The 16445-nt window shown below is 42.0% G+C and overlaps 2 protein-coding genes across 2 annotated transcripts; one reads left to right on the top strand and one right to left on the bottom strand.

Annotated features, from left to right (window-relative positions):
• Positions 1-1366: 1366 nt before the first annotated feature.
• Positions 1367-10826, bottom strand: LIAS (lipoic acid synthetase). Its single transcript, XM_013185935.3, has 11 exons — positions 10672-10826; positions 10360-10532; positions 9592-9685; positions 8802-8882; positions 8403-8559; positions 7413-7470; positions 6619-6747; positions 5326-5471; positions 4050-4120; positions 3159-3270; positions 1367-2255 (listed from the first exon to the last, which is right to left on the bottom strand). The coding sequence occupies exons 1-11, from the start codon at positions 10756-10758 to the stop codon at positions 2203-2205; spliced, it is 1161 nt and encodes a 386-aa protein (XP_013041389.3). The 5' UTR covers positions 10759-10826; the 3' UTR covers positions 1367-2202.
• A 16-nt stretch (positions 10827-10842) lies between these two features.
• Positions 10843-16128, top strand: RPL9 (ribosomal protein L9). The gene is made up of 8 exons (XM_048072872.2): positions 10843-10942; positions 11284-11330; positions 11406-11521; positions 12346-12441; positions 12757-12889; positions 14279-14359; positions 14772-14889; positions 16011-16128. The coding sequence occupies exons 2-7, from the start codon at positions 11285-11287 to the stop codon at positions 14876-14878; spliced, it is 579 nt and encodes a 192-aa protein (XP_047928829.1). The 5' UTR covers positions 10843-10942; position 11284; the 3' UTR covers positions 14879-14889; positions 16011-16128.
• Positions 16129-16445: the final 317 nt, after the last annotated feature.

Here is a 16445-nt window from a genome sequence, read left to right as displayed (position 1 = left end):
GCTGACAAAAGGGAGTGACATCCAGAAAGAAAATGTCACTAACCATGAAACTTCATCAGAAACAAAACTGGAAAGGTCACGAGTTCTTGAAATATTTGGTGCCTTTAAAAATGTAGTTATAGGAAAAAATGGGTAATAGGGAAGAAAGATGGTTGTAAAACCAGTTTCTCACCTAGGAAAAGAATTTTAAGACTAGACAGTTCTATTGCACAAATTGTCAGAGGTCCTCAAAGACTAATTATATTTTTTTCTGTTTTGTATACTCATTTATAAAGTCAAAATGGATCTGCTTTCTGTAGAAACCATAGCAAAATGTGATTAGAAAATAGTTTATATAGCTTGTGTATCTTGATGCCTCCTGTCAGACAGTTGTGTAAAAGCATGAGATCATCTGAACCACCCATGGGCAGTTCACAAAATACTTCTACCATGAAATAACATTACTGGGTTTAGAGAAGCATTATTTCTCTCGCTAGAAAAAAAAGAAGTCACGGATAATTATTGTGCAATGTCCTCTTATCGGCTTTAAAATAACTGTGTGGCTCAGAATTCCTTTTTCTATTTTTCTGGTGTCAATATGCTGAAAGAGTAGTAAGTTGGCAAAAGCAACGGAAATTCTCTTAAATCTGCTCTACAGGCAAGTCAACAACATTATTCATAGCAGGACGTCTAATAAACGCTGGCAGCTGTTAAACGTGTGGGTATCCTGGTGTTGGGGAGGGAGCATTCCATTTCCTTACCACAGCCAGTGATAACCTTCCCCTGCTCTGGTATTTGGTGTATTTCAGCTGGCCAGGCTCAAAATGTGCCTGGTCTTTCCAAGACTAATGGGCAGACAGTTTATTATAACTTATGTTTTGTGCCATTATAACATGTAGCTATTACTACGTTCTTTATGACCCAGGTATGTCTCCCCCTAATTTACACTACCATTATGCTGTTTAATTAATACTGCCTTAAGACTGTTTGTATTCATAATGCTTTAATACTGCTCTACTTAATTTCGTGACGAGTTAATTGTGCGCCCCTGGCCTCGGTGGTATAATTTGACTGTTGTTGTTTGTGACAATACCAAGTTTCTGTTATTCTATTAACTTGCTAATTAGCTGTCATCCTTCTAACATCTTGCTGTGTGGAGCGTCCACTCTCCTTCCTCTAGACAACAGCAGCGTACAGAAGTACTGCAGCCAGCTACAGGATTACTTCAACGAGGTTGGTTTGGAACTAGAGAACCCCTTCCTGGCGTGTTTCCCAAACAACTTCATGAAGGAAAAAAAAGCTTAAACCACCTCAAAAACTGTATATGATGTTCAGAGCAGACAACGGAGAGACTATCATGACTGAAAAGAGAAAAATCTACAACTGCTAGTATACCATAAGCCATGCTTTAATTTCACTTGAGCTTAGTACAGTATATAACAGATTCCACATTTCATCCACATCTCTGCGTTCAGATTTAACAGCCAGATCAGGCCTCCAAGGGGCAGGTAACCAGACCAATTAAACAAAACCACTCCAGTCTTAGGCTGGGTATTGAACTCTCCCCTTCAGTGCTCAGACAATACCTATGGCGTACAAACACAGCACGGAACATCCACGGCTCTGTACAGATGAAGAGCGTTAGCTATCAGAAGGGCACAGTTAGTTTTTGTAAGATGCAGATAAGAGACACCACTTCTTGAAAGATCATTAACAGTACTTCCTCTGGTGTGGCTAACCGTAGCCCTACTGTGGTCCTTTGACATATACACCTCTCTATTTCCCGGAGTCCCTGCAAGCTTGCATTGCATGATAATGGTAAGATACATCAAGAGATCAGTACCTTTTGAATTACCCGTTATTAGCATCGTAACAAGGATCTAATTGCAGCAATATTGATGGTACTATCACACCTGTTTATTTAAACCCATCTGATTATTTCAGCTTACATTTCCTCCACCTCAATTCCTTTGCTCTTTCAGAAGCAGTTCTGTCTCCTGACTTGTTACTGAACACTAGAAGTACTACGTAGTTGTAGCACTGCCAGGAGGAATTAGGTAAAATGATGTTAAGTGTTTTGGCGAGAGTAAAGTGTTCTAGAAGGAGAGTAAGCTTATTCATGCCTCCACTATCTGGTCTTCTGTATTTCTGGAACTGAGTGTAATTATGAGCTGAAAAAAGGATCCTTAAAACTGACTGCTTTAAATAGGTTCGCTCTCATTTTCAGATGACTTTTGTCTTCCTTTTTTCTACTAAGTTCTTCAAGAAGAATTCACCTAGTTGAAGGGGAAAAAAAACCACAGCAAAAGTGATTTTTGTGTTTCCATGAAATAAACGAAAATACACATTCTTACTTAATGAGCATTGTATTCTACAATACAATTGCTCTTACCACTATTCTGTAGCAATTATATTCTACACAATGCTGCTTTCAATATGTACAGCAAGGACATAAGAAAACCCAAACCCATAATCCAACAAGCAACAGCTCTCACCCCCTAAAAATCCTTATTTTCTTCATGCCCAATTTTATAGACAACCTCTGCTGCTTTGTGCTTTCGCCCAGGCCAAGGTGAATTGATTTAATTAAAAATTAATTCCTATTTTATAAAGTATCAGCAAGCTGTAGCGAAGCCTGCTATAAATCTTGTTTGAATTGGCATTAAAGTCGTCTGAGAAGCAGGGTGCCCCTGGATGATGATTACTCCCTGCTCTCTGCTTAGGAAAAGGCAGGATGTTGGATCTGCACAACAGTTCAGTAAGATCAGTTGCTACTTACTACCCAGTGCTTTGTCAGAAAATGCACTGCCGTAAGTGCAGCTAATTATTTCTAGGGCACTGCAAATAAATTCTGCCAACAGCAACAAAATTGTATCACGAAGGGCCCCCTTAAACCCTGAAGTGTTTAAGAGGCAGAATGTAATGGAAATCTTGAAGCTGGTGCCCCCTCTAAATGGATCCTGCCTCCCGCATTAAGCTATCGTACAAATACCGGGTAGTGCCACACTGATGCACTCAGATGAACTACAGAAGACAGGAAGTGTAAATAATAAAAAAACAAAGGATGACTAGATAAGTTGCCCTTGAGCAAAGGTGAGCTTTGCTGACCATTACTTCACAGTTTTAATTTTTATATAAAAGTCATGTCCTAAATAATCTAACACTTTGTAGTAATTTACCTGCTTTATAGGAGGAACGCACTAAAGGCCCACTGGCTGTGTAATGGAATCCAAGCTCGTTTCCTACTTTTTCCCAGTATTTAAATTTTTCAGGAGTTATATACTCCTCAACCTAGGTAAAAAAGAATTAATTTTGATCAGGTCTTAATATAAAAGAAATAAATATAGACAGCACATAGTGACATGAAACAGTTACATCTCAAGTTCAAAACATAACATTCCAAAACTTTCAACAGTCAAGTCATGAAAACTATTTTCCTCTCTGCTTTTCACCCACAGGGTGTATTTTATTCGCTTTTCAGATATAGCTGATAAGTTTAGAATATAATTTCTAGTTGTTGCTTCATCATTTTCTTTACTCTGTTTTTGAATGGTCCTTTTGCACAATCCTTTTTTTGTCCAAATTTGTAAAAAAAACACCCCACAGTAGTCCTACAAATCTCTTCACTAACAGTTATTTCAGTGGAACACAGGAACAGAACAAAGACCCTGGCTCTGGACAGATTACAGAAGGAGAAAATGGTAATTTTCACAGCTGAAGTGGCACCATTACAGGACAGCCTATGAGGCAGCGAACGAGAGCTGGCTTGAGCCATTACGTTCGAGGCATACACTGAGGCTCTTGTTTTGCAGAATCATGCCTCAGCTCCAGCTGTCTCCCCAGCTAACAGTAGCAAGTAGCAATGTGAAGTCTGCAGGAGACGGAAAGGATTAGACAGTTGAAGTCATTTCTAGCAAGGAGCCTGTAACACGAAAATCAAGTTCAGCGAAGAAGGAAATTTTTCCCAACATCCATGGTCAAGGATGCATATCAAATCCCACTGTAGAAAGAAGAAACTTTACTGCAAGGTAAAGACCAAAACACTGCATGTAAATTAAAGGCATGTTTACCTTTAGGTGACGTTTTGTTGGTTGCATGTATTGTCCCAGGGTCAAACAATCTACATCTGCTTCACGCAATACTGTGAAAAGAAAATTCCTCATCAGTGGCAAAAGTATCACAAGGGATTGCCAGCAGCTGGGAAACACCCTACTTGCAAGGCTGAACCAGGGTCACCCCGCAGCATCTCGTGGGGGTTACATCCCGCAGTCTCCATGAGCAGTAACCACGCACTGCATTCTGCAATCCTCACTCGTGCAAGACCTGATGTAGCTCAGAGCCAGAGAGAACATCGTCACTCTGCACTGCAGTCACTTGTCTCACTGCAGAGATGACACGCTCTTTTTTATTTTACTGCTTTTCACTGTGTCTTTAGGTCAGAGCCCTTGTTTGACAAAAAATGGATGCACGCGCATACACTTGGCACTTCTACATTGTTTCAAAGTCTTCATGCTGAAGTTATGCATACTTGTCTGAAGAGATATAAATCCAAGGGAAGTTGTCAACATCTTTTAACAGTTTTACACACTTAAGGCTATATGTTAGTTTTGATGCCTGCAGAAACTTGCAAGCGGTCTGCTAATACGAGGCAGGAAGGATGGGAAAATCAGGAACTGTAACCTTATGTAACTTATGGTCCAGACTGTAGGATAGGTGTAGAAAAAATAGACTATATCACTGCATTCTAACTATGGGTTGTTGTGCACAAAAGAAAGTACGAGGTAGACATTCTTTCAGCTGGATATAGGAGAAATGTTATATAATTAAATAATTTCTTCTTAAAAGTACATTGTATTCACTTACCACTGTGAACTTTTCTCCTATTAAAAATAAATTGGAAAAAAAAAAAACCAAAAAAACAACACATAAGAAAATGCTACAACTCCAGGGATAGCCTTTTTTTTTTTTTTAACAACTAAGTAAGCCAAAGTAAACTAAACAATAACGTCTTATTTCTAAAAAGAAATGTGCACTAAGGCAACTATGTTGCAAGCCCATTGCTTGATTACTGCAAGGATTAGGGATGTTAAAATAGTCACAGAAAGATAGTTATAACTGCCACTGAAATCAACAGGGAATGGATGTACATGTCAAATTGTTTCTGAAAATCTGACAGCCATACGGAAGCTAAATATTTCAGAAGTTTGGTCATTTTTAACCAAACTTTTTTTCCCATAAAGCCTTGAAAGCCTTTCCTCCAGGAAACTGATTTGTGAGGATGCTCACCGCTGTTTTCAAACATAATAAAGTTCATACACGCAAACGTGTATTTCAGCCCCAACTCACGTTTCATCGTTGCGTACACCTGTTCATCCGTCTCGCCCAGCCCCAGCATGATGGAGGTTTTCGAGATAACCCCAGGCTGGACCTTTTTAGCATGCTTCAGCACGCGCACAGACTGCTCAAAGTTGGCTCGGGGGTCGCGGACCTTCCTTTTAACATTTTCGGCACAAGGAAAAAAAAGAAAGAGAGAGAGGAAGAAGGCAGGTAACTCAGAGATGCCGAGAGAGCTTAATCCTGCTAAATTCTACGAAGAAAAAGAGAGAGTTCAGAGGTTTCACTCAGGGGTCTCGCACCAGCAGGCGGCTGCTGACACTCCCCCTGCTGTGGACGAGGCTCCGCGGGCAGGCAGGGAGCAGCGAGGGGGCACGGCGGGGCCTCTCGCCGCCCCCCCGGAGCCTCTCGGTGCCCCCGGGGCCCCTCGGGGCGCTGCGGGGCCGGGCCGGGTCGCGGCGGATCCCGTCAGGACCCCCCGGGTGCGGGGCCGGCGCCCTCTGGCGGCGGGCGGCGGGCAGGGAGGCGCCGCCGCGCCCGGGGCACGCCGGGAGCTGCGCCCGGCCCCCGCCATTTCGCCGCCCGGCCCGGCCCCGCTCCTCAGCGCTCCCCGCCGGGCACCGGGGGCCGTGAGGAGCCCCCCCGGCGGGGCTGGGGGCTTCTTGGTTCGCTTCTGCGGCTCCTTCCCCAGCTGGCGGCTTCTGGCAGCCTCCCCAGCCTGGGGTTGGGCGTTAGTCCCTGTGCCGTGTCAGGGATGAGGTCTGACGCCCCACATTGGTCTAGTTTTAGAGAGTTTTCCTGTCTTAGCAAAGTTTTTCTCATGTCGAGGTGTGATGATGATGCCCTTACAACTGCAGAAAAACAACATGCTAAAGACTGACATGAACATACCCAACAAAGCAAGCACGTTTCCTTCCAAAACACAATCCAAAACACAAAACAAAAAAAAAGTGTAGGCTAAAGTTGGGTAAAAACACTTACTATTGAGAAAGTTTTGCAAATAGAGTACCTCACAAAATACAACTTTTTACTTTTAGGACAATCCTTTCCCTTGAAAAGCCTATATAAAACCCCAGGGTAAACAGATACATAACATTTTTTCCATTGGCAGGTTATATAAGACAGGAAAATGTTGGGGTGTCAGTACCACTCGTGAATGGAATGTAGAGAACTGAGAGCCAAAGCCTTAACGATGATTTAAATAATTAGCTCTGACTCTCTCTGTCATAAAGAATCCCTTTTACAAAATCCCTTTTGTTTTTATACCATCTTCTACTTCCATTTATACATACTACTTTTGCTTACCTTTGTAATTCTGGAACGGTTTCCACATTGTGAGCATACACATCTAGTCCTGACAATGCCACTTTCTCCACAGCTTGAAGGTCCCCTCGAAAATCAGGAGTTAGGCATTCTACAAGAATTTTTGAATTCCTGAAAAATAGAGACAGAAAATGAACAAATCTATGGGATTTGTATCAATGTTGCTAAAAAGCTCAATACAGCAAAAACAGAACAAAAAAACCTGAATCAACAATGCTCTGATAAGCAAAGCAAAGTTAATTCAGGATACATTGCTAAAACAAGAGACTTCTCCAAACACTAAGGATTACTGTTCTGTTTGAACTACAATATTATTAAAGAGCAATATGTTTATTTCCAATTTTACTGATGTGAGCTAACACAGAATGAAAGTCAAATTATATAAAAGCCATTCTTGCAGTCTCTTAAACAATCACACTTATTGTCTGTACGTGATTTTTTGTCAGTTGCAGGTTAACTTAACAAGGTTTTCAATATTATTTTAATATCATAGCTTTGATATACAGAGGAGATATATTCCTGACCTGACACATGGTTAAAGAAATAATCCAGAGCTTAGCTTTAAATAAACCTGAATTGGAAATGTATTAAAATTGAGACCATACTTTGGGACCATTACACCAGAAAGATGAAAAACAGGGAAAAAAGGTATACAAGCAGGCTAAAGGCAGACTTTTGTACATGTATGGTCCCTGAAATAACTCAGCAGAAGGTAATTTTGACCTACATGCCATACCACTCTCTAAAGGTTTCATAGTAATACATTATTAATATACCTTTCTTTCAGATGAGAGACTGTCTTGGCAAAGTGTTCTGCTCCACCATCAGGCATATCTAGAAGCATTTCAATTACTCAGTTAAGCTTTCTGTTCAAGAAATGTATTCACTTATTAGCAGTGCCACAAAAAATGCCGAGTCACATTTAAATACAAACAAATAAAGCAGCAGTTCTTGGTCAAAAGCTGAAACACCAGTCTTATCTTACTGCTTATGCCTGAAGGTTACAACAGATATTCTACCAAGCCTCATTCTGCACGCAGACTAAATATGATCATTTAGGGCAGGCTTCAAATGTTTACTCTAAATTTACTTGGTTTTGTGGGTGCACTGTCGGCCTAAGCAAAAAATGACTTGAACCATTTATGGTTTTGATCTGACAAACAGACTTACAAAAAATAAATATTTCCAACTAAGTATTATTGCTCTTTTATTGTAAGCTACTTTGAAGCTACTGGACTTTCAACTGAAGTATACTGAAGAGTCTTCACAACAGTTTTGCCCACCTATGTGGTGTCACCACAAAGGAGCTACTACAACCATAGAAAAAAGCAACTTTCAGTATTGTTAAGAATAATTTATTCAGCTTTAGCTGTTGGGAGGAAGTTCTGTAATATTATTCTGTATGAATGTGGATTTATTTTTTTATTTGCTCAGCAAGTAACAGAATACAGTGCACATGTTTGTACTTTGCAAAAAAAAGTAATTATATTTAATAAAATATTGTGATATTTTTAATGTCTAGACCTCATTGCTCTCTACAACTACCTAAAAAGAGGGTTTTTAGAAAGGAGAGTGTCAGTCTCCTTTCTGAGGTGACGTGGTAGAACACAAGGCAACATCTTCAAGTAGCTCCAGGGGAGGTTCAGATTGTTGACTCCTTTAAAATAGGAATCCACAACAACTGTGCTGAGCAGTAAGGTCTGTCTTTACCCCATGTAACGCATATGAGAGCTTACACTGGAAGATGTTAATGACAACGTACTAACCGTCTCTGTCCACAGATGTCAATACAACGTAATCCAAGCCCCACTCAGCAATAGCTTTAGCTGTGTTGTAAGGCTCCTCAGGATCCAGTGGAGGTGGATTTTTTGCTGTCTTTACTGAGCAAAATCTGCAACCTCTAGTGCACGTGTCACCCATCAGCTGAAATAAGAAAGGCATTCCTACATCTACATGTCACACATCACTACCGTTCAGCCGAGAAACAGCCACATGTGCCAAATCAGACAAATCCCAATAATAATGAAAATAGTAAGGACAGTGACATACCATAGATTTCATATAACAGACCCAAAACACTGTAGCAGAAATTGTAGCATATTGTCGGAGATACAACAATCAGCTCAAACAGCAAGAGAATACTTATGAAAAAGGTAATAGCTTACCATAATAGTAGCTGTAGCTGTAGCATATTCGCCACCTCCCCAGCATTCTCCAATGTTGGGACAACGTGCTTCCTCACATACCTGAGGTTAAACAGACAGTCCTGTGATGTGTATTTCAACACTAGCCTACAAACTAAACCTAAGTCCTTCTGCGATAAATGAGATTTAACAGTCACACATTGTTATTGAAGCAGTCAGCAGAATTGCTAGGAAGAAAGTCATTGGTGCATTACATCCATTTCCACTCCTTTCCTCTACCACAACTCCAAAAATTCCTCAGACAAGTAACAGCCTTATTAATTAGCGCAGCGCCATTAATATTTTACATTTACCAATTGCACAAGATTCAATATTCACAAGATCTATGATACATCAAAGCATGATCTTGCTCTGAAAAAAAAAAACAACCCTCCATGCGTACCCACCCCTTTTTATCATCTTGAACATATATTTAATGAAATGGGTATTTCTAAAATTTCTTTTCTTACAAAACAGTTATATAGCTCTGAAACTGTTTCCATTAAAAATAGTCACATGTAGCATCTTCTGACCTCAGTGGTGATGCAAGCAGTAAACTCTAATATTTAAAATCATAGCAGAAAAGCATGAAATTCTCTATAGGATTTTTTTTTCATTAAGGGTAAAATTCACCACAGTCAAAAAGGACCAGCTTTGGGCTTGCAAGACCATGCAAGACATAATTTCTACCTGTCTTCCACAAAAAAATAACTCTGCATCATTAGAAAAATCCCTTATTTCTACAGGAAAATTTGGTTGGTACTAGACTTACCGTGTGAAGATTTAAACTTCTCAAGGTATTCTTTAGTTTATTGTAATTCTTTCCCATGGGAATCTTTGTTTTCAGCCATGGTGGAAGCCGCAGCCTGAAAAAGAAATCAAGCAAACAGGATTAATAAAATTATGATTAATAAAATATTTACACAAGTTTCCATTAATTTCTTAGATCTACATCAACTTGTTACATATCACAATGAGGAAAGGTTCCCTGGATATTGACACAGCTCAGTGACCAATATTAACATCGCTCATAGTCATAACAGACTTCCGTCTTCCATGCTTATTACCATCCCAATATTCAAAAGTAGGAGTTTGTTGTCATTGGAAGGTTTAAAACTGTTAGCAGTGGGATTTAATAGTGCAACAGTGGAGATGGCAGCAATTAATGGCAGTGTAATTTGCACGCCTATCACAAAGTCTGATCAAATTGCTAACTAGAAATGTTTTAAGCATTTTAAAATTTACTCTGCATTAATTTGTTTTTCAATATCGATAATAGTTTTTCACCACTTCACTATACTCACCTCTTTATGTATACTTATAATTCGATACACAAGCACTCAAGTGAGCAAAATACCACGATGTTTTAATGTTTCACCGTGTATTTAAAGTTATTACTGTGTTTTTTCTTCAAAAATCAAATTGGCAAGCACTTTGATAAGATAATTTAAAGACAGCGCACTGTGTGTGTTCTGTAGTTCATACTAAACATGCGAGATACTGCATGGGCGCAACTGCAGCTGCTCGAAATGACCATTACCTTTCGCCTTTCTGGCGTTTTAAATTGCCCGTATACTCAGCCCAGGCACTCTTGTCCGCCAAATCTCCAGAGACAAAGTCCTGTAAGTCCGGTCCGTTTTGGAGAAATTTCTTCTTTTCCTCTGGCAGGGAACCTGATGTCCCGTACCGGTTACACACGTGGCTCCCCGACACCTGAAAATAAACAAGAGATGGCACAGTTTATTGATTTATAAATGTATCGGTTATAAATACCGCCAGTTCACAACCACCCAAGCCCATAACACTAAATACTCCTCAGCAGGCTCCCCCCGGCCGACCGCCGCCCCCTCACCCGTGCGCGGGGCCCCAGCAGCAGCCGCCGGGCGCTGATCACGGCGGTGCCGGTCCCGCAGCGGCCGCCCCGCGGCAGCAGCGACATGGCGGCCGCCCCCCCCAGCCCTTCCCCCGATCGATGCGCTCGGCGCTCGGCTGCCCGCCCCCGTTGGCGCGCGTCGAGCCTCGCTCCCTCCTGCCTGCCTCCCCGTGATGACGTCAGGGGGCCGAGCGGGTATAACTACGTGATGACGTCACGCACCGCCCCTTTCCGCCCCGCGCGCCGCCAGGTGAGGGGGAGCCCGCGGCCGCCATCCGCCCCGCGGCCGCCCCGCATCCGCCGCCATCCGCCGCGGGCGGTCCCCGCAGCGCCCCGCGGGGGGTGCGGGCAGATTCCCGGGGCGGTGCCGGCCGCCATCGCGGCGCTCTGATGGGGCTCTGCGGGCCGGGAGCCGCCCCGATGGCGCCTCCTCCCCCCCCCCCCCCCCCCCGGCGGAGGCCTCACCGCGGCCTAGCCTGGGCTTGTGGGGCGGCGCCCGTAGCTGGGGGGCTTGGGGGGCGTGAGGGGGGGAGGGGGGCGGCGAGGGGCTCGTCTTCGAGGCTCCCAACTCCTTCTGGTTGTCGCCCGTAGGATGAAGACCATTCTCAGCAACCAGACCGTTGACATCCCCGACAAAGGTACGGCTGCGTGCGGAAAGCCCCCCGGGTAGCGGCACCGCGGCCGGCTAACGCGCTTCTGTCTTTGGTTCGCAGTCAGCGTGTTGCTGAAGGGCCGCACCGTCATTGTGAAGGGGCCCCGGGGAACCCTGCGGAGGGATTTTAACCACATCAACGTGGAGCTGTCTCTGCTGGGGAAGAAACACAAGAAGGTGAGTGCTGCACGGTTGGGGTTTATGCTCCTAGGGAGAAGGTGGGGACGCATAACAGGTCTTTCATGCTGCAAGTAAATTATTGAGTGTTTATTTTTGTATTTTCTGAAAGAAAGTGGAGTTGTGGGGCACTGACCCACTCAGCCTCCGTGACAGTCCTGAAGTTCTGTCATGTTTAGGGATGAAGTTGTTGGTTGATTTCCTTCGTAGCTGCAGTTATAACTACCAGGGAAAGGGTTCCCTGTTGTATGCTGTTTTTTGAGCTGGCCTGTTTAAACTAGATAAAATTAATTCTGTGCATTTAAGTTTTCAGAATTGGCAAGTTACATTGGGAGAGCTGGTGTTTTCCAAATAGGTGCATAATATTTTTGTGTAGTCTTAAGGATTTAAGAAAAAACGGGAAGAGTGGGTGATTTCAGTAACTTATTGACAAGCACCTGCTGGATCATAAAAACACTGGCTCCTTATGTAGTGCATCATTAAGAAGCTGATAGATTACATATGGGTGACTGACCCCAGAACAACTGGTGTGCTATTCGGAAGGTTATCGTATTCTTCAGCCAAGGTGTCAGAGCTTTTTTATATCCACTGCCTGTCCTAGTTTCTCTGAACTTTTGTGGGTAATGGGGCAAAAAGAAGATGAAAAACTTTGCATTGGGTGTTGGGACATAAGGCTTGAGCTGGATGGGCATTCAACAGTCATCCAATAATACTTCTACACTTCTAGTAGTTAACTTGAACTTCTCCCTCTTAGTTTGTCACAAAGTTCTTTGGTTTTGGTTTTGAAATGTCCTGAAAGCTTTGTTATTTTTTTCTTAACCCAGCTGCGTGTTGACAAGTGGTGGGGTAACAGGAAGGAGCTGGCAACAGTTCGCACAATTTGCAGCCATGTACAGAACATGATTAAGGGTGTTACGCTGGTAAGTTGTATTTTGATGTAGGAGAACCACGTCGTTTTTGTTGCAATAGCCTTTTACTTCAGTGCAAGCTTTTTTCAGTATTCAAGTTAGTGTGCATGTATGCTTCTTTTTTCTCCCCTTGCTGTCAAACAAGTTCTGCAGGTGGAGAAAAACCTGAACAATAAGCTTCAAATATTTCTTGGGCTTAGCAACTTGTCCTTACTAGGAAACTATCGTCAGTATATTTCATTTTTAAATGTATCCAGTAAGCATTATGCACCTGTGTTTTTTTGGATGTGCTTTTATTTCAGTATCTGACGATGTCCTTTATCCCAGGGCTTTCGTTACAAGATGAGGTCAGTGTACGCTCACTTCCCCATCAACGTAGTTATCCAGGATAACGGCTCACTGGTGGAAATCCGAAACTTCTTGGGAGAGAAGTACATCCGCAGGGTGCGCATGAGGCCAGGTGAGCGCACCTGCAGGTGTTGCACTTAACTGTTTGTGACGGGGTTTCTAAACTGTCTTCTTTAGGCTGCCATGGACAGCAGGAGATGGCAAATGACTGTCAAAGCAGCATTTTCCAGTCTGTCTGAATATATGGAACCTTACAATATGTTTACTACTGTTCAGATTTATAATTGACAATGATTGTAACTTGCTTTTCATAAATCTTTAGTAGGGAGAAAGCTTAAAGCTAGTTAATGCAATAGGAATTACAAGGATCTCAGTTTAATTTCATCATCGTTCAATCTTGACAGTGTTCATTGGCATTATAACTGCTGGTGCTCAATTTTAAATTGGTGTTTCTGTTTCAAATGTAGTATGTGAACTAATTTTACAGTACCTCATATTTTTGGTCTTTAAAGTGTTACTTTGTTCTGAGTATCTTGATTAGCCAGTAGCACACATCGTGATTTTCATCTTACCCAGTTTTGCATAATTGGAGTTTTAGCTAGGTGTCTGACAGGGCAGGCGTTCGATGGATCTTATTAAAGTTCCACAAGGAAGAGACAAAACATTTCTTAAACACAGTTACCCTAAGATTGTAGGGGGTACTTCCCAGATGAAACTTTTTTTTTTGGTAGTTCTACTGCTGATGAAGGTATTGGTGTTACAGATGGTGTTTGAGGGTGGGTTTAGATGAAAGCACCAGGCTGGTCTGATGTGATACAGTGTAGAGTGATTTACAGTAGCTGCAACTTCAATTTACAGTGGAATATTAATTTGACTACTTGCTTTCTTTAAAAATTGGCTTTTATTTTAAAGATACGTGTTAGTTAAAATGCTAGCTTAACATCTATTAATTAAATAGATCAAGCTATGAAACCTTACTTGTGTTTTTCTTGCAAGTGAAAGTTTCCCATTCAGTTCTTGAGTGTGGTAGTGCTTAACCCCGTGAATGCCTCCAGTGTCTGGTGACATGTTGCTGAACGTGTCAGAGGGTGGGGTTTTTCCTGATGACTCTTAGTTTGGGTGAATCCAGTTTTGTCTGTGCGTAAGAATGTGGAAAATGGCACCACCTAGCTGACAATGTCATGCTGGCAAAATGTCTAGTCTGTGTGCTGCGGGGGTGATTAATGCTGTAATGCAGGAACGCTTCAGTAGGAACGTTACTCGGTGCAGGTCATCTTCTGGATTGAAGGCAGCTAATCTTTGTGTGCTGGAACTCTTGAGGGAGGGCAGCCCTGGAAGAGCTTTTGGGGAGACTTTTTTAACTAAGTCATTGAAGCTCGTTATTACCTAGAGTAATACTGTCAGGATCCATGAATTGTGGTAGGACAGAACCGCTGTGTCCTGAATACATCTTTGCTGTCTTCATCATTGACAGATGGTTTGTGCGTTTTGCTTTCTGTAGGTGTTACCTGTGCAGTGTCTCAGGCCCAGAAAGATGAGCTGATCCTTGAAGGAAATGACATTGAATTGGTCTCCAACTCAGGTTTGTGAAGTCAATGCAGGGGGAGATTTAATGACACCGTCACTTTTACCTGAAGATGTCAGTTTAGCAAACTTCTTTTCCTTTTTCTCTAATACTGAGGTAAATGACAGTTCAGTGTGTTTGTTCTTTTAAATCTGGTCAGTGTAATTTGCTTTTTATTGGTGGTTGTGCTTTTTTAAAGCTTAGAGAAAACCTCAGCTTCTCAGATGTACAAGTATGCAGTAATAGACCATCTCTGCCCAAAGTTGCGAAGCTAGGCTCAGTGAAATGTATTCTTTCTTCATCAGAACTGACAGTTTTTCAAGCTATTGTTTCCCTTCTCTAAGTGACAGTGTTATTTATTAGTTGAAATACTGGAGAGGCATTTGGTTGGGCCGCTTGTTTTGCGCTAACGGTCTTGCTTTGTTTGTAGCTGCCTTGATCCAGCAAGCTACTACGGTCAAGAACAAGGATATCAGGAAATTCTTGGACGGTATCTACGTCTCTGAGAAGGGAACAGTACAGCAGGCAGATGAGTAAAACTCTAACAGGTTGGTGTCGTCTTAGGGAGAGTGGTGTTATTTTGTACGTTACTATGCTGTGTTTGTCAGGTGTGCTAAGTTCTTTCTGAGGACAAGGCTGGCACCTTAGCTTGTTTCTTCAAATCTGTGATTTTGGGAATGTGGGAGCTGGGAACAACAGGGATGTGAGGCAACGTGCTTGAGAAGCAAACACCTAGAGATGGTTACCTGAATGGGGGACTTGACAGGGCTCATCTGCCTCAGTGAGGCAGTGCTGAACCACGTTGCCTATAGAGATGCAGTGGTATAAGGCTTCTTGTAAAACTTCTACCAGATTTCTTGATTTTTCTTAATGACTTGGCTTTACACTGCTGTAGGGATAAACATCTAACTGAGGCGCTGTATTTCTGTGCTGTGAATGCCAGTTGTGGTAGCTATTGGGAACTGAAAACCAACTGACCTGGGATGAAAGACCAGTTTCCAGCTATTTACACAGAAGACTTCCTGGTTGGACACTGACTTCACTTTAAAAAAAAAAGTGGATAGCACTTAATTTATATATAGGGGTCTTCTGTGTAGTGTGTGTAAATTCTTGTAAACAAAGTCAATGTGACAGACAACTATTTAACGTTGTGTATGCACATTTGCTACTGAAGTTGAGTTCAAGGATTTGGGGTTGATTTAAGAATTTTAACTGGTGGAGTAGTTTGAGACATCTCAGCTACATATGATTCCATACGTGGTACAAAATACTTGTGTAGGATGAGTCAGGCTGAGTTGTATTTAAAATAAATGTTGTGTGGCTTCTGAACCTGAGCAGGAAAGAGGATCCTCATGAAGTGACTTTCATAAACTAAATCTTAGTGGCAGCCAGATACCGGGCGCTTACAGGCTACTGAAAAAAATATTTTTAGTGCTGTTCAGAGTTCTTGAGAGACAGGGTGACTTGTTACCTTTGCTAAGCAATTTTGAACCATTTCTCATTGTCAAGTAATATTTTCTGCATAAACTTAAGTACATTTTTGAGCTATTAATTTTTGTCTTGCCTTAAACCTGTCAGATCAATTAACTTGTCATGTGTACATAAACGTTCAATTTCACATTTGCTATGTTAAAGCCTTTCTAAAATCTCTTTCACTTTCTGTTTACAGTTGTCTAGATCTTGAAACAAACCACCATGAGACAGCGTATCAGCAAGTGCTGGATTGAAGCATCTGATACAAAAACTGAACAAGATGAGAGGTTTAATAAAATAAAACCTATTTCATATATTGGCCTCTTCTTTAAGAACTAAACAGTGATGATGTGATCCTGCTCAAGGTCTGTCTTCGAGAGAAGCAGATTGTCACAGGGTGATGCAAAATAGTTTAATGCTGCGTACATGCTTGCAGCCTCAGTTTGTGCAGTGCTGCGTGTGGGTCTCGGGACATTCAGACTGAATGAAGGCTGATGGATGGGAATCCTTGTGCCACATAAAGCCATGAAGCGGTAGTTTTAAACCAGAGTGTTAAGAAACAGCAAAAGCCTTGTTTTCACAGAGAGGAAATTAGTGTTCAGTGTTATATCAAAACCTCAAACCGACGACT

This window comes from Anser cygnoides, chromosome 4 (assembly GCF_040182565.1).
Source record: "Anser cygnoides isolate HZ-2024a breed goose chromosome 4, Taihu_goose_T2T_genome, whole genome shotgun sequence".
NCBI classification, from domain to species: domain Eukaryota; kingdom Metazoa; phylum Chordata; class Aves; order Anseriformes; family Anatidae; genus Anser; species Anser cygnoides.
This window is presented reverse-complemented; position numbering and strand designations above follow the sequence as displayed.